This window comes from Leptinotarsa decemlineata, unplaced genomic scaffold, assembly GCF_025532065.1.
Source record: "Leptinotarsa decemlineata unplaced genomic scaffold, Ldec_3_MD MMD2_tig00000882_RagTag_RagTag, whole genome shotgun sequence".
In the NCBI taxonomy this organism is placed as follows: Eukaryota; Metazoa; Arthropoda; class Insecta; order Coleoptera; family Chrysomelidae; genus Leptinotarsa; species Leptinotarsa decemlineata.
The window spans coordinates 3,383,301-3,402,497 of NW_027412556.1; the positions used below are offsets into that span (position 1 = coordinate 3,383,301).

General features: G+C 36.5%; 1 protein-coding gene across 1 annotated transcript in view; it reads right to left on the minus strand.

Moving 5' to 3' along the window:
• The window catches only part of jbug (filamin-type immunoglobulin domains fbug), a 109,212-nt gene that overhangs the window by 15,401 nt on the left and 74,614 nt on the right, over positions 1–19,197 (minus strand). The window contains 4 exon segments of the mRNA XM_074174817.1: positions 738–883; positions 1,045–1,394; positions 2,527–2,855; positions 4,956–5,177. Of these exon segments, the coding sequence (XP_074030918.1) occupies positions 738–883; positions 1,045–1,394; positions 2,527–2,855; positions 4,956–5,177 (1,047 nt within the window).

Genomic DNA, 19,197 nt, shown 5'->3' on the forward strand with positions numbered 1-19,197 from the left:
TTGTTCATATTTCACTGCCTGAATCACTGGCGAGTGCATTAGCTTGGGATGTGGGGTTGAGCAAACCGGCCATCGGATGCCTGCTTCCACGTAGCCCTGCTGGATACGGTGATGACAGAATCACTTGTGGTTCTGTTGTTCCCTAACTGAATGACATCCGAACGATGGATGAATGACACTGAGCCTAGCAGCTGTCTCTACGGAACCTTCGAGATACCGGGCGCCCTCTCGTCGTAGCATCGCCCTGTCACGGTAATGCGGGGCTCTGCCGTGATTGACCTTCTTTTCCTACCTACTTGTGGGACTTTTATGGATAGAGTAAACTTAAAAATTATCTCTGACGCTGAGTTTATAGAGGAGATGGATGTCGAGTTTACGACTCCAACTGACCTCCCTGTAAATTTAGTTTAGGAGCGAGTCTACAGAGGAGATGGATGTCGAGTTTACGACTCCAACTGACCTCCCTGTAAATTTATTTCAGGAGCGAGAGCTTCTCAACTCCCCAACTCCTGATCCAATTACCGAACTTAAAAAAAAGGTTTGGTGTTGCAACGGCGTGGAGCGGCATACGCAGAATCTGTCTCAGGTGGAGGAACAAACCCCCCATGAGCAGGTTAACAAACGTTTGCGCTCAAGTGATAATTCACCAAAACCAAAGGCGAAAAAGTCCTGGACCTAACCTAACCTAACCTACAGGCATGGCCGAAAACTTTTCAAACTGCAAATCTGTGTATTACTTGTTACTCCTTCAATCTTGATTTCAGCTGGATGTCCTACTGCAGACAGTTCAATGCCGTTACCAGAAACTGGAACTCTAGGCTGCGTATTTCCTGGATTAACTTTGCAGTTGAACGGCGAACCTGGTACGGGCTGTCCATTGAACCTGAATAAAAATAATTTCAAGTAAATGTGTGAAATATTTCAGGATTAATTAGAATATAATCTTTCAGTTCTTGGAGAAAATTTCGGGGATATGTATGAAAGAAGGCGAGAGGGTTGTGAACAGTAAACAGAAGTTAGGTTAGAAAACATTTGTGGACTAACCTGACACTGAGAGTATGCGTTGCAGCCTCGGTCGGCTTGAAGTTGACCTTGAACCTGGCATTTCCTTCGCTTTGTACGAAATTTGGAACATTTCTGCCACCCACAGCAACGATAATTTCCAAATTACCAGCTCCAGCTTGAGAAGCATTGATGCTGAACGAAACCGGTTTGCCGACTATTCCATCGGTTATGTCTGTAACCGTTACTCTGTTAGCATCGTAAGCCTTGATGAGGAAGGGACTTCCTTCTATATGGTCGGACTGAAGACGAACTTCAACACTGTGGTCGCCAACGTCGATTGGTGTGAAGGTAACGTCGAACTTGCCTACGGTGTTTGTTTGAGGTTGCACCTGTATATTGAAAAACAATTTCTTCATCCATGGAATCAATCGTGAACTCCTTTACCAATTCAGGATTGAAATAAGGTAGAAAACTCAGAAATAACAAACAGAAAATCATTACACTTCATGGCCATATCTAGGATTCATAACCTATCAAGTTAGTACTGCTTGGTATTAAGCAGTAGCTTTGACTCAAAGTGTGGTGGACAAATCATAGTTTATCGACTATTCGCCGCATTAAGGCGTGGAAGTCCAACACACATTGGATACAAGGCGCCAATTTTATCTGTGTATTCACTGTTCAAATTTTCGTAACGGGCAAAATTCCGTTTGGGAAAGTACCACAATGATAGATGTCGGTCTCTTCGGTAAGAATATCATGAAACACTACATGCGCTCCTTCCAGTTCTTGTGACGACTTTAGGGGCTTTTTGTATCTCCTGCGTGAACCTATCGTCTCTCCTGGTGGTCAACAAGAGTAGGAATTCCCTCCTTTACTGCTTCGTTAGCAGGTTGGATAGGAGCTACATAACATCACCAACGATGGAATATATGATATCTTAGAGTTTGAGTGGAGAGGACATCATGCTTCTTTTTTATTTCACACCATAGAGCATGCATTTTCGCCGTTCATCCTCTTCATGTGGGCTATTACTTAGTATGCTTGCCCACTCGAAGTGTTCGGAGACATTGTAGTCATCAACAGTCGGTTTGGGTACCACCACCATATCTCTGACCTCTCCGAATGGTCGGTTGTGGAGGTTCCTGCCGCGTGTTCTAGGAACCAAGTATCAATTCTACCGGGTACTTAGTTCTGCGGACCAAAGTAGAGTTCTCCCTTCCGGTTGTACCTGGGCTGCCGGTCCGTACATGTACGTAGAGTACAAAGAAGATTTAACAGTTTCAGATTTTTGCGCCAAATAAGCCCTAAAGTTACATCCTCTGTAATAGTTCTGCACTTTTCCATATCCAACCATTTCATACATTTTCAAACTCACTATTGCTGCTGCTTTGCAAAGTTCTTTCGATAATTGTGAACGAAAACCATGCAAAATTTCACAAATGGAAGTATCAACTAATGAACCCAATTGAAATTGGGTAGTACCTGAACCTAATTAAAATTGGTTGTACAATGCCTTACCTGGGTTACTAAAGGTCGTCTAGCAGGTCCCAAAATCTCAACAATAGGAGGGTTTGGACTATCCACAACAAACGTGCAAGGTTTGCCAACTGAGACCTTATCCAGGGTCTCCGGGATAATGATCTTCGCAGCGGGAGACACGTTACATTTGAATGGGCTACCCGGAACGTCTTGGCCGTTGAATCTCAGATCTACGGAGTGCTCTGTAGCTTCTCTGGGTGTGAACGATATAGCGTAGGTGTGAGGACCCTGAGCTTGGGCAGATGTTGGAACTAGACCGCCATTTACGGTCACTTCTAGGTTTCCTGGACCTGCTTGGCTTGTTTCAACTGGAAAAATGATTCACAGAATAAGATTTGGATTCTAAACTACTCCAACCACTCCTGGAAGAAGCTTACTGAACGTGTTTTGAGCTCAAGATAATGGGGGGTTGCCAGTTGTGAATCAGGATTATTGCTGTTCTATAAGTTTTCGTTTTGAAGTTTAAAATCTGTTTAAATCTGTTTAAAATCTGATTTTCCGTTAATCAGCTATCGCCCCCATACGAACCACAACTCTCAGAAGTTGAGAAACTTGTGGAACTAAGGAATAATGAGGTCTTACCTTTTAATATGTGACTCCTAACAGATACTTTAAATACGACTGCACTTTTTTCTTCTCGTTTGCATACTTAATTTTATGAGAAAATGTTACTCTTCTACAATATTTTGAAAAAATTCCATCCAATTAGTCATTTCATTGGCGTTGATTGGTTTTGACTGGTCCAAATCGAATGATACCTTAGTAAAAACAGCTTAAGTATATCAGTTTCAATAGTACGGTTCGAATTACTCTCCGTACAACACTCCATGATATACAGGACAATTTGGAAATGAAAGATCACCTCGTAGCATTCAGATACATGAAGGCTATCTTCGAGTCTGCTTCATTGGTCCTGCTTCCGAATATTCATACAACTGGTAACTTTTATTGGGTGTGATAATTCATTACTTAGTTTGCCGCATTATCTGTGAATAGTGTTTCGAATTTATCATACGGAATTCATTTCATGGAGAAGGTTTAGATATTGCAAACTTTGCTTGTACAAAAATCAACCTCCTCCAGGGTATCTTTTTGATTTAACTTCTTGATTCTGCTTCATCTCTCACTGAAAATGCTCGACTTGATGAACTTATAATGAAGGAATCCGAAGCTAGGGTGATTGTTCATCTTGATGATACATTTTTGGATTTTTGTCGAATTCAAATCAGGTTCAATAGTTTGTACGGTTCAGCTAGTTCTCCGTGCAACTACTGTATGACAGACATGACAATTTCGATATTAAAGATTATCTCAGTTACTCAGTTCTGAGTGGTACTAGTTGGATGAAACCTCAATAAACAGAGCGTAGAGCGTAGAGTTTCAAGAGAACGGTACAACTAACTATCCGTACTGTTCAAATTGAACAAAATGAACATTAAAGCTTTCCTCGTTGAGATGGTGCTGTAGTTTTTCCTTGGAAATTCCTTAGTTATTTTCTTGGAGTTGATTGGTTCTGACAGGTGAAAATTGAATGATACCTTAGTAAATACAGCTTACGAGTAGGTATAAGAGTTTCAAGAGTACGGTTCAGCTAGTTCTCCATACAACTACTGTGTGACAGACAAAACAATTTGGATATTAAAGATGTCCTCGTCAAACTGGTGCTATTGGTTTTCTTCTTGGAAATTCCCTTCAGTCATTTTCTTGGTGATAACTGGTTCTGACTGGTTCAAGTTAAATGATACTTTAGTAAACAGAGCGTAGGTGAAACAGTTTCAAGAGTACGGTTCTACACACTATCCGTAAAACTACTCTAGATTGGATAGAATAAAATGGATATTAAAGAATCCCTTCTCAAGCTAGTGTTGCAGTTTCTTCCTTGGAAATTCCCTACAGTCATTTTCTTGGCGTTTATTGGTTTCGACTGGTCTAAATTGGGATACCTACTTCAGTAAATGAAGCTTAGGTGCAACAGTTTTAAGAGTACGGTTCAACTAACTAACTCTTCGTATAACTACTCTATGATATACAGGTCAACTTGAAAATGAAATATTACCTCGTCAAGGTAGTCTATAGGTTATTTCTTGGGGCTTTCCCACAGCTGATAAGTGAATGCTCCCTCTTACTGAGACCCAGGATTACTTCCTTTGTTTTTTTCCATATCAATGTTATTTTTACAATTTTTGAAACACCAACCACCCTTATTGGTGAAGCATTGGGAACCATTGAATTTACCCGAATAACGATGACAGCCTCATCGAGGATTATACAAGGTGGCCCATGGAAAACAGTCCACCTGAAATATTTTCAATCGACATGCTTTTCTGGGTTTTGTCGAAGAAAAAACCTCCACTGAAAATATTTCAGCTGAACTGGGCCAATCTGTAGATTCATTTGAAAAAACTCACCTAAAAATGTAACGGCTTTGCCAACGATGCCAGTGGCTGCTTCGGTGATTCTAATGGCTTGCACGTCGTAGACTTTTGCGGCGTAGGGACTACCAGCAGTAGGGATTCCACTGACACTGACGTTGATTCGGTGTTCACCAACCACCCTCGGTACAAATTCAGCCCTAAACTGACCGTTTCCTAGGGGCTGTACTTGAGTCGGTACTGATTGTCCACCAGGTCCTAGGTAGTCGGTCAAAGGGTTGTTATGGCGGTTAAGGGGATTGAGATGTATAGAGGTTAGATGCGCCGGTGATAAATTAGTTGGGGTTTTTGATGTTCGGTGATTGTTTATATTCGACTTTTTCTATGGTTGCAGAAATGAAACTGAATGTTTTTTGTTTTGCCGTTAACCAGCTGTCGCACCCCTACGAACGACAACCCTCAGAAGTCGAAACATGTGCGAGCTAACGACTAACGAGGTCTTATCTTTTAATGTGTTTCAGAAAGTTACTCTGGATATCATCCTTGATTTCTGTTTTTATAATATAATAATAATAATGATAGGGGTGCTGGTATACCTGCATATTGGTTGTAATGCTTGCTTATAGTCGAAATTATCATTTAGCACAGTCAAATTAGCTCGAAAAGGGGTCCAGCAACGTAAACATTTTTACTGGCAATTTTCTCACAAAATTCTTTGGGGAGCAGACTCGTTGATTTTTGTTTATCGAATAACTCGTTTATTTTCAATTTTACACGAAAAATAGTTACTACAAAAGATGTTCGAAATAAATTTTCCTTCAATTTGAGTTTCCATAATTTTTTCCCAAGATCGATGGTTTTCGATTAATACCCGAAAAAACAGAGGGGGTAAAATCTTATCATTGCCTTATCATGTTTATTTTCGATTTTATGAGAAAAATTGTTATGAACAATGTTGTTCGAAGTCAAATTGCCCACAATTTTTCGATTTATACCTGAGAAATTGCCAGTGAAAATATTTGCGATGTAAAATCCTAATTCAACTTAGCTAATTACATTTAAATTGATGTTCATTATACATCAATGAACAAAATATAAATGAAATATATGAAATGGAAATCACACGATTTGAAAAGTATGAATCGCTGAATACAAACAAAAACAGGAGTTCAAATACACATCGAAAGGTCAGCAAAAATAACGGAATTTTCTATTCTTATTTGGAAATCATGGAGTTCTAGTAACCAGGTAGATATAAGAATAGATATGGTTAATGTAGCACTCCAGTCTAACTTAACTTTGTTTTTTATGAGAAAAGAGTTCATAAAAAAATAATTTTAAAAGATTAATACAGTGTAACTACTGTAACAAGGCAAAGCTAAATTGAAAGTTAATAGGTGATCATGAACTTTTTTTTCAATTACACGAAAGAAAAATGACTTTCGTTCAATTCAATGTTTATAGGAAAGTAGTTATTACGAGAAGTTTTGAATTCAATTGCTTTCTTCTCTGCTTTGGAAAATTACCGCATTCGTTTTTTTGTATAAAGATGGAAAGTAAAAAGCCGAAACCTTTCTTTCCCAAAAATTAATCTGTCCTAAAAATATTGTCTTTTTCAATGTAACTGTTAAATTTTATAATACTTTGAAAATATCCCTCTAAATAACCATAGAAAAAAAACAAAAATTCTGTATCACAATTTTGGATTCTCGCATAAATTTTTGCATTAACAAGATTTATTCAAATTCCTTAATGGTACTCGTATTCAATTAGACATTGAGACGAGCGGCTGTTGCATCTTTGTTCTGGACAATTATGGCACAATTATTTAATTTTTTCTAAAACTTTCAGGTTCATTTCTTGTTTTTTTCTCACAGTTGTGAATGATCGTCGAATATCTCAACCACCGATTCTCATTTATGAGGGAATGGCACTACGTGATTTCAATTCAATTAGGCATTTGTGAGTCAAATTAAAGAACGGCGCGGCGTTTCGAAATAGTCGATTAGATACTCGTTATGAATAATGGAATGTCGTTTCACAAGCTGGAGATTCTATAAAATGTGCTTATACTAAAAAAAATTCAAAGAATTTATCGTAACAGATAGTTAACTTGTTTTAATGGGAGAATTGCGAACTTGGTTTATGAGGGACTTCAATAATTACAGTAGATTTACTTTTCGTTAAGAAGAAACGTAAAAAAATCTGTATACAGCAGATATTTGATGTATTTCAATAAATTTATATACCATGAAGCTATTTTGCTCATTTGTTTCGACTCAAAACAATGAGGAATTATTGACATTAGATTCTTTCTGATATTTATTGATTTTTGGAAATATTCTACATGATGAGCAAAAACATTGGAACAACTATTATTAACAACCACAAAGAGAGCAAGGACCTTTCGATCTTTGAAAGAAGGACATTAATTTCCGGTATTTATGACGCCTCAAGCAAAAGTCAGAACTATTCCAAAATATTTAAGTGGCATTTGGAATCAAGTAAGTCGACAACTCTTTGACGCAGACCTAAAGGCGCCAGTTCTGTCATTGAAATTACATTTTCTGATATTCCTAAAGAAACAAAGTAGCCGCAAATCTGGCGACCGAACCGTGAAATGTTCTGGACTAAACACTGACGAACACTTATGGTTCAATGTGGAGAAATACCTCACTGTTGTAACATTGAATAACCTTGATAATACCGTGCCTTTGTACCAACATTTAAAGCATCGAATAGCCTCCATAGTGACCAGATTTATGGGCTCTTGATATATTATTAGAGAGATACGCCAAAACGTGGAATTTAAGAAACAAAATTAGACTTTTTAGTCTAAATGAGGTTTAAAATACCACATTATGACTTGGGTTCCTTGTTTCTTTGAGTGTTGAAGATCTAAGTTATCTCAAATTGATAGATTTTGAAATATATGATAGGGACTGTTCGCCATTATCAATTCGCTTCGATTAGAAATCTGTGTAGAAAATTTAGAATCCTCGGAAAACCATTAAAGAGTGCTTCATTTTGGTTTTTCATTACTATATAAATTTTGATTGGGCTATTTGAATTCATTTTGCAATGTAAAAGAAGAAATGAAAACAAAAATGGAATAAGGCAGACCTATCCAACCAAGATTCAAACATTTTGAATCATTTCAATTGAAATAAACAAAAACTCAATTGTTATTATATTCTGTTTGTTTTGGCATACCTAACAAATTATATTCATTGAAGTTTTTCACCTGAAAAATAAGTAATAAAATAACCGATATTCCATTTCTCTTTGAATATTATTTTCCCTTTCATAATATATGAATACTTTTTGTAGTTGATGATTCTTTAATTCTCATCACTTTGTGACTAATATTGTGTATGACCGAGTGAAATAACTTCACGTACCTAGTACCTGATTAGTAACTAAATATTAAATCTCCTAGACATGCATTGATGTATTCCACCACCCAGTTGAAAAAATATATTTCTCAGTTCAATGTCTGTATACACAATGGACAATCCAGCACATAGAAGACAAACATCCGTATTCAGAAAAACTTAAAAGAGTTCTATTGTCAAGGATAAAACAAAACACAAATGCAGATGCTACAAATGCAATACGGATATATAAAGACGGCTCAAAAACCAAACAAGCCTTAGGATGTGGAGGGTACTCCTGATTACTAAGCCTAAGGATTAAGTGGGGATTGGGAAAAAATACCAGCCTATGTAGTTTTCATACTTTGGTATGTACCTATAAAGCTTTATACACAGAAATTTGTATTCAAAACGATATGGGGATGTTCAAAGAAGTTGAAATCAGAAAAAAGCAAACTGATATTCAATATCATAAGTCTGCAACAAAAAAGTTGTCTGGATGTTTTTCAACTGATTTCTATGTATTTAGGTGTTTTGAAAACTTAAAAAACACTCAAAACATTCCAGAACGTCAGGTTATTTCGCAAAACGTAAAATTGTATTCCAAAAAAAGGGGGGTTTATTGGCTAACTTGAAATCATAAATGTATAGGTACAGTTCCATTCCCATTACTGTTTTTGAATGTATACCATTACTTTCCGAATAAAGAATTCAGCACAGGAGCATATTTTCATAGATGCTTCAAAAAGAAGACTTGAAGCAGTTCTGATTCACGGTGGCAGTTTCTAAGCCTCCATTCCTCTCGGTCATTCCGTACACCTCGAGGAAACTTAAAAGAACCTGGAATTGGTTCTTTGCAAACTCAAATATAAAGACTACGATTGGCAAGTGTGCGGTGATTGAAAAATCTTGGGCGTGTTGCTCAGACAACAATCTGAGTTAACCAAATTCCTCTGGTTTTTGAGTCTTTGGGATAGTAGAGACCAAAACAATCGCTGCGCCAAAAAGTGTTGGCCTCCGAAACAGCTCATGAAACTTTGGTGGCTCCTCATAAAGTTCTTCTACCACCGCTTCCCATGAAGCTGGGGTTGATGAATTTGTTAAGTCACTTCCAAGAGATGGAAATTGTTTCAAATAGTTGATATCAAAGTTTCCAGGCCTCTTAGAGGCGGAGTTGAAGAAAGGTGTGTTCGTTGGGCCAGATATTAGGATTATTAGTTCACATGTACTCGATTTAGCTCTTTTGGTGACATTATTCAGTCCTGTCCAAAAATTACGACCAAGGTGTCATTCGATTCGTATTTGAAAAAAAAAACGGTTCCTTAATTTTAATATTTTTTAATATTTTTTTCTAAAAATCATGATTTTTTCCATTAACGTAATGCAAAAAAAAATTCTCGAATTGCTTATAAACAATGTATTTGTTTATAATAAATTTATTAACAATATCTGTGAAAAATTAAAAAAATATTATTAATTAGTTTTTAGCCATGAGACATTGAAACAATAAAAAATTTGAAAAAAAAAATTGTAATGTATTTTTTATAAAATTATTGTTATTTTCTATTTTTTATTTTCATTTAGGCAACGGTAATCTATTTTTTTGCCTATTAAGGATAACTTCACCAAAGAAAAAAAATGCTAGGGTTTTAGTTTAATAATTATAGGGATTTTTATATTAACTTTCAATTCAGAAAAAGTAATTAATTAACAAATTTATAATTAACGTTAAAATTGGGATAAAAGTTTTTTAACTGCGGATTATTGTTTATTGATGTATCCCAACATTACATGAATCTTTTCATTCCTTAATATTTACATTTAATATGTTTAAAATTTTTTTTTTGTTTTTATGTCAGAGTGACGAAAGGCGCGAGGAAGCCAGGCTACCCGCTTTTGGCTCTATTTTCAGGGCTCAGTAAAAATTATGAATAATCGAGATACAGTTTCGGGAGTCGGGACTTTTTTACGCAAATTCATTGATCTTTTCAAATCTTTTTTCAAATTTTCAAAATTTTGAAAATTTTTCGAGATATTAAGAAAAAACCAAAGCCCCATTTTTTTTCACTTAATTGTTTATAACTTTTGTAATTTTTATCGGCACGTTTTTGGACCTTTCCTCAAACTTTCTAGGCAAAAATACGAATCGAATGACACCTTGATTTAATTTTTGGACAGGGCTGAAAAATGTTACAAAAAAAAGTACATGTGAACTAGACTATATGGCTGATCCACAATTTATCGCAACCATGTCGAATCCTTTGAGAGAAGGGTAGATTGCTCTCAAATAGTTCATATAAAAACTGTCTGGGAATGAAAAAGACTATATAAATATTACTGGAGTTTTTTCCTCGACATGTGTTTCGATCACCAAGTGATCCTTTACTTTTATCTTCCTCTTGAAGATGATCACTTGGTGATCGAAACACATGTTGAGGTGTTGAAATAACGGTTTGGTGTTGGGAAAAAACTCCAGTAATATTCATTACTACACCAAAGGTTCCAAACAATGTATCTATCACAAGTACGAATAAAAAAGACCCAAACTATAAACAAATCATCAAAGAAGCATTTCAATCTTTACGATGCCTAATACGTGGATGTTCTTCATTCACACCTCCACTACTTTAGTGAAGAGCAAGGTGAACGATTTCTCCAAAATATTAGGGAGATGGGAGGAAGGTACCAGAGATGATGATGGCAGACTATTATTAGACACTTCAGAGAGACCTTCCACATGCTTCCTTCAAACAAAAATGTACCAAAAGGAGTCTGACTGGGAAAAATTTTATTCAGTGCCTACTACTAAATGTATTTCAGTATTTTATTTTGAGATGATAACTTGTTCAACTTAGATACCTACACTGTCAGAAAACGTGACGGTCCACGACAAACTGAAAGTCATTCACGGATTCAGAACACCCAAAAACATAAGCAATACGCAAAATGAAACAAAACAGTTCTCAATATGTTTCCTTTGCAGACTTCTGTATTTCTAGATAATCCTCAAGAACATAAGAACCAGGAAGGAGATACTGAGACCTCCTGACTAGAAGTGTTCTATCTATCAGAAGCAGTTTACCCCGGTATAGTAAGTATACCTTCTCTATTTTGTTCAAAGAGTTTATAACTGATCGATCTCATTGGATGTTCAATTATATGGTTGAGATTATAACCTAACTCAAAAGCCCTCCCTCGAGTTGCTAACTTTTTTCTATATCAGATATGACTTACGATTTTCTTGACTCCGCATTATTTCAATGTGTTGTTGATGAAAATGTAGAGACCGAAAAAATCATATATGCTTACATTCTTCCAGTACTACTACTCTAGATTCTTTTCAATATTTTTTATCTTATCCGTGAAATTGATTACTATATATGCAACTGAACTCAATGTGTGAGACTCTGAAAACAAATTTTCCCCCCTCGCTGTATTTCCATTATCAGCTGATGTAGTTTGAGATGAAAAATTATGGGAAATTTCAATGGTATAATGATTCTCTTGTAGATGTTTTCCATTTGGAATATTATAAATCCTGGGAAAATTTTTCGACTTCAATTTGTTTGAACCGGATGTATAGGATGTGGAATTTCTGAAGGAGAAGAAACTATACGACTGCAAAAAAGGTTCCTAAAAAAATAGTCCAAGATCTTGAAGCCTCCAAACCTTGGTTATTCTAAGAAAGTTGGTATAATGTGTAGTTAATACTGTAGGCGTAGTAACTAAGTTAGAAAAGAGCCCCATTTATAGATATTCAAGAAATATTGTATCGTCAGAAAACTACTATCAATCAAGGATATAGTTTCCAGAATGAATAAATACTAGACTTTGCTTATATGCAGGGTATACCTCATATTGAATAATCCATTCTTGATCAGTAGCATCAAAAACTACCTGTTATGTCACATTCTAAGAACAATGTTGTTTATTATTAGCAGTGACCTAACGTTGAGACGGATTTCCACCAACGAAACCGCAACATAATAACAAGGTCAAATGACGCGCACCTAGCTCAAAGTCAAGTGTAGCCATTCAAGGCCAAGAGTTTATGGTGGAGAAACGAAGGTCATCTTCAAGGTTGAGTCAGGGATTTGACCTTGAATGATCTTCATGATGATCAAGGTTTAACAAAAAATGTGACCCTGAATGACTTTCAACATGGATTATCGAGGTCATATGACGCAGTTTAAGGCCATCCAAGGTCAAAGCTGAAGCTATCTGAAGTCTAGTCAAGGCCGTGTGACGTGATCCAAGGTCGTTTCGAAGTCAAGGTTACCACTTGACCTTGAAACTACTTTAGAAATTCAGAGGGCTGTTACTCTGAAAATAATAGAGAGCACCACTTTTTCCATTCGGATTCGTAGTTTACGCGTCAAAATGTGTAAGTAGACTCAATTTTTCCAACCGGAGGGGCAGCCTATTCAAAAATCACCAAACATTCCATTGCTATCAATGACAAGAGTATATAGCATCAACTGATTTTTTCCCTTGGGATAGCAATAAGCAATCAAAGATGTGGCTGTATGGTTATGTTTCAATAGTACTTGGGATCACAAATGAAAATTGAGAAGAATCACTATCAATCATCTGACTTTCTATCTGAGTAGTTGTCTATAGATGAAGCAAAGAGTCCCACTGAATTTTCTGTTATTACTTCCAGAGACATTATAGTTAGAGAACCTTGTTAAATGATACCACCTTTTTTCGTTGAAAAATTTGTGATAATAGGTGATAATAATTAATCATTACTTCTAAGTAAGGCGTTAGGTGTTATCATTCACAATATTCTAATAATTTAGTTGTTCGAAATACTTTATTGATGAAATCTGTCACAATCAGCTGAATCAACTCTTTATAGAAATTAGAATATAGGTGACAGTCAAAAGCCATCATTCAGTGAATGGATGCATTCAAAAATTCTTTGGATTATTTTATATACAAAACAGCGTGAAAAGCTGTGATTATTCACATGCAGTGCATATAATTATCAGTGTGAGTAACAAGTGAAAAGTAATTGAAAATTATCACTGAAGCGTTGTTACGAAAGTAGCAGTAATGTATGAGAAATAAGTTCAAAAAGAGAAGAAAAAATGTTAGAAGCAGAAAATGTTATCATAATCGTTAGTGAATCAGGTATTACTGTCAAGAACTAAGTACACAATCAGACTGGTTTTAATCTTACAATTGATTCCAAACAGATTTTATGGTAATATTATACCACAGAACTAGTTGTTTTCAATTTTTCTATTCACGGAAAACTATATTATTTCCCATGGCACGATTAGTTTACTACAAGTAGATCTTCACTCACGAATCAGTAAAACTTTTTTCATTATTAAAAAGCTTTTGCTTCATTTTTAGTTATGTGATGAATTTGAATTCGCTATAAATGATCAACAGACCTTTGAATTTAACTTTCATTAAAAATCTGACAAATGAAAATTTTGCACAGCTAAGAAACGACATTCCATTTGTTAATATTAATGTCAAAATGACTGATTGAACATACCTTTTGAGAAGTTTCATAAAATGCAATCAGGGTTAATTCGGTTACAGGAAATTGTAATTCTCAACAAATACTGTCGACACTATATTATGAAAGACAGGTAAGTTTTTGAAAAATTCATCTCATGTTGGTAGTAATTTATTATATTTTATTCTATAAAGAAAACAAAAAACTCAGAATAATTTTTTTTAAACAAAATTTTTACATTTATTCAAATATGTAAATTCATGAACAGGCGGTTTTAATGATCTGTAATACTAATTATAGGAATAGTCAGAATATGGAAACTTTGAAATTATCAAAATCTATACATTCCATTCCAGGAATCTGGCAGAAAAAGCATAGAGTGTAAATCTTTTTTCAGTGACAAATTCGACTATAGTTTTTCAATAAAACGAGTTTTGATACAGACAGTGTCGACTGTAAATGAAAATCAACATATATGAAGGTGGTTCCAGAAGTACCCGGCCTGACCTATAGATGGCGTTAGTTCTTTGAAAAATATCACTGTATTGGAAGTATACAATTTGTAAAGCAAATGTTTCAAGTTTGAAGACGCTGTGTTGTTTGGTATCTATTTATTTATTTGGCAGCCATTAATAACAAACGATTTTAGTGAATTTGTGGAAATGGGGAGAATGGGCCATCGTTATGTTGTACAATACTTTTATGTGAAAGGCCTCAGCCCATCCAATATAGAAGCTGAACAGGATTCTGCTCTGGGTTTGCTTCTTCATATACAACAATAAAGTATTGGGTAGCAGAGTTCAAACAAGGCCGTTAGAGCTGCCATCGCAGTGGTCGACCAAATGGGGTGATGACTCCAGAAATGTCGAAGAAAATTCACAAAGCGGTACTGAATGATCGTCGACTGAAAGTGAGCGAGCTAGCAGATTTAGTACGCATTAAAAAAATGCGGTACATCGTATATTATCTGAAAATTATGACATGAGAAAGCTGTGTTCGAAATGAGTGCCGCGTTTGCTCACACTCGAGCAAAAAACATAGTGGTGATGTTTCAATTGAATGTTTAGTGAAATTTCTCAGCAACAAAGCAAAACTCTTGTTTCGTCTCATAACCAGCAACGACTTATTGACTTATTAGATTGTAAACTCTCGAATAGCCACAATAATAATGAAGTTTGCGCAGTTGCAAGCTCCTCTCCAAAATACCAAGTTCCTAAATACCAATTAAGGAAAATGAGCACAAATCTTTTACTGTTACCAAGAAAGATATTGTGTCCGATAACGCACAAAATTCGAGAAAACATGGCCAAGGAAGTTCTCATATAAGTAGAAAGGAGGTGGGAGCCGCAGTCAACTCTCAGCCATTTCATCAATATAAATGACACATCCAGTCATTCAGGAGCTAGCACAGATGATTCGAGGAAGCAGGGGGAATGGCAGACCATCTCGTCCAAAAAATCTAGAACACGAAGAAACCTTGTTGTTGGAGAAAACATTAAAAATCAAAGGTGTCCCGAAGTTTGTTTACTTGCATGTGTGTAGAGTGGATCCCGCAACCATACCTCAAGATATGTCAGCCCAACTGATAACAACTTTTCCCGAGGTCACTTGTGAGTCGCTAAAATCAAAACAACCAACTATATACTCATCTTTCAAAGTGGGATTATTCGAAAACAATTTCAAGACAGCCATGAATCTGGAATTATGGCCAAGTGGTGCTTTTGTAAGTAATTTTTTAAAGTTCCGACAGAAAACAGCTGTAGACCGTTGATGAAACCCTCTGAAGAATGTATCTCTATGATGCTATTAAATATTCAATCAGTACGTAACAAAATATGTGATCTGTACATTTTTTAGAAAGTCAGGATTTTCCAAGTATTGTAATGTTGACTGAACATTGGCTAGAGGAGGATGAGCCTCTGTATATACCAAATTACTTTATAGTTTCAAAATACTGTAGAACTAACTCGGTGCATGGAGGAACATTGATCCTTCTCCACGAAAAAATATGTGATAAATATGATTATATGTTGGTTGAGAAAGAATTTGAATTTTCAATGATTTACTGTCAAGTTTTTGATGTATACATGTTATGCCTTTATCGATCACCATTATGTAATGAATATATTTTTCTATAGCGACTAGAAATGCTGTTATTGCAAATCCCTTCCAATCCATTCCAAGGCACTTATTATAGTTACGGGGGACTTCTTCTACTGCTGCTTCTGCTTCTCTAGAGCAACTTTAGAACTAGAAAACATGCTGATAACATTCGATCTCACAATATGTATATGTGAGATGTATATATGTGCGACGGGATCGCCGGACTCTTGGTCAGTGGCAGAAATAAGTAGGGTGAGGGGAACTAAAACTCCCCAAAAGCCTTTCCGAAACATGCCACCGTGGACCAGCCTACCCAAGCTACGGTGTAAGGAATCGTGCCGACAGCTGAATGGCCGCAGGGTTAGGAACGATCCCCTTGGGGAAATGGGCGAAACCTCATAGTATTCAGCCTTCCTCGTGAGAACACACATATATGGAACAAACAAACAGACACAACAAAAACCAATCCCGAGGCTGGACAGAAGTGCTTACCTCAATCTATGGCGGTGGCTGGGGATGAACAGAAATGTCCACCCCAAGCTACCCCTCGGAATGAGGCTGGACATAGCCGATCACCTCGTGATGTAATACAAAGGTGGCGCATTCGCGGCACCGAGGCCCAAAGGAGGAAGAGAGAGAAAGAGGCAAGAGTGGCAGTAACTATAAGTGCATCCTCCTCCCCATTCCACCTCCAACAGTAAGGGCTCTTCCTGTGGAGGGCGCCAAGATCTCCGCATTGAATAAAGGCAAAGAACCGGCTACCCCTGCAGGAAAGCGCTCTCATTTGGACACCTCCATTAAGGGAACCCCAGGAAGGTTGAAGAAGCCGCGCAACGATATTAATGTCGCTACACTTTCCAAAACTTTCGCGGAGGCCGGCGTGAGATACCTCAAGGTTGCCAAAGAGAGTGTGTGTTCGGCGAGTTTCAGCCTACACCTGCCGATATCAAGGAGATGCTTCCTAGTGATCTGTCCACATTCCTGGAAAGGACAGAATGGACAATGACCTAGGAGGACAACTCCTCGGGAGGATGTACAATGGGTCACATGTGACCTAAGTTATGTGGCTATACACGCACCCTCCCTACTATATACATACATACATACCATGGATGAAACATGGGTCCATCACTTTACACCTGCGATAAAAGAGCAATCGAAACAGTGGACTCAAAAGGGAGAACAGGCTCCAAAGAAGGCGAAGATCGTTTCATCTGCAAGCAAGGCCATGGCATGTATGCGAACTCATTGCAACGTTTGAGTGGAGAAATCAAGCAAAAACGGTCGGCATTTGGCTAAGAAAACGGAGTTGTTTCATCAAGACAATGCACCAGCTCACAAATCCAATATCACAATGACCAAAATTAACGAATTGAAGTTTGAATTGCTACCTTATGCACCCTTTTCGCCAGATTTAGCCCCCTCGGATTATTTTTTGTTCCCAAACTTGAAAAAATGGCTCGGTGGTCAAAGATTTTCCAACGATGAAGAAACGACGGCGGCAGTTAATGGCTACTTTGAGGAGCAAGACAGTTCTTATTATAAAAACGGTATAGAACTTATTGGACATCGCTGCGTAAAGTTTATAGAGGTGCAAGGTGATTAGGTTGAAAAATAAATACGTTTTTTTCCAAAATGTTTGTGTTTACTTCTGGGATCACCCTCGTATATATTGCATTTGCTATTTCTTGTAATCTTTCGACCTTGCTTTCAAAAAAATATTTCCAAGTACAAACATGTCTGGAAATCCACATAAAATATATTCACATTATTTATCATTTGCTTTGATCGTTAGAAAAATTTGAATTTCTTTATTATTTTTGTCAGTAGCTCATTACATGATGATTCTCACCTACAGTATGGTTCTTGAAGCATTTACATAAGTTTTAATGGTTATAACTACCAAATATGTATTAAATTAAAATCAAAACACAGTTTTCAACGGATTTTGAAGTTCCGAATTTATTGAATACACGGTTGAACGACCATTTTGAGGTTGATACATTAAGTCGCGTTTCACTTGTTTTTGATCATGCTTTCGAACAAGTCGAACTAGGCCATTTTGTTCATAATTTGTTAAGTTCGTGAGAAATGACAATGAAAATGTAGTGATTGAATAAGGAATGAGGGAAAGTGTTAGTAAAAGAGTATAACTGAGGTCAAAACTAGTCTAGTACACGTAACGTCGGTGACCTGAAAATGAAAAGTTGTGCAGACAGTAAACTCCACAGAGGAAAACAAAAACATAGAGAGAAAGAATAAGCATGCTATATTTTGTACAAATATGAGTGGTGGATATACATAATGCAATTTCACATAGATCATACACAATATTTTTTATAGAAATAGGTATACAAACGATCAATTGACGTCACAAATGCTTAACTAAATTGAGAGTTATATGTACAATTATCACAAAAAAAAACAAAAAATTTCAAAGCTATCAGGTTTGAATAAAGAATCGAAATATAGTTTGTTGTTGGTGAGAGGTATAAAAGTTCAGCGTGTTCAGCGATGTTCTGTTAACGAAAAAATGGATCAATGAATTTGCATCAAATTTTGTTTCAAAAAATAGAATTGACTGCTCAAAAACACTTGCAATGTTAACAGTGGCATACGGTGATTGCGCTCTGAGTCAAAGAAATGTTTAGAAGGTCGAGAATATGTGAATGACAACGCGCAGCCTGGAATAGGGCGTCCAGGGCAATGTTGAGGAAGTCTTTTTTAACAATACCAAAGAACTTGGTCTATCGAAACACCTTCCATCATGGTTTGCCAGAATGTTGTCTTATACAGGGCGTTCCAACGAAAACTTGACCCCCCCTGTAAGTCAGAAAAGGATGTGTAATCGAAAATTTCAAAAAACACGTCAATTTTTATTTCTAGAGGGGCTAATTTTGATATTCTGTTAGTAAAAACTCCCCCTATTTTTTCAACGACATGAGGTGCCGGGTGATACATCATTGGAAAGGTCTTGTGTCCCTCTATTACGTCTGTAATTTTTTTGAAATTGGTTCATTCGTTATTGAGAAATTAAATGTTGAACGTTTTATTTAAGAAAAAAAAAAAATTCGCTATTGTTCATTTTAATGAGGAAATCAACAACAAATAATATCAGTGAAAACAAAATCAACGGCTAAATTGTTCAAAATTGCCTCCACCTATATCTAAACAATAATACAGTCTACTCTCGAAAGCATTCCGTACATTATTCAAGATGTCCGGAGTCAGTAATCGGCATTCCCAAACAATTCTTTGTCGCAGGTCTTCTGGATTTGTAGTATTTTTTTGGTTCCTTGGGAGCTGTCTGACTTGTCCATTTAGT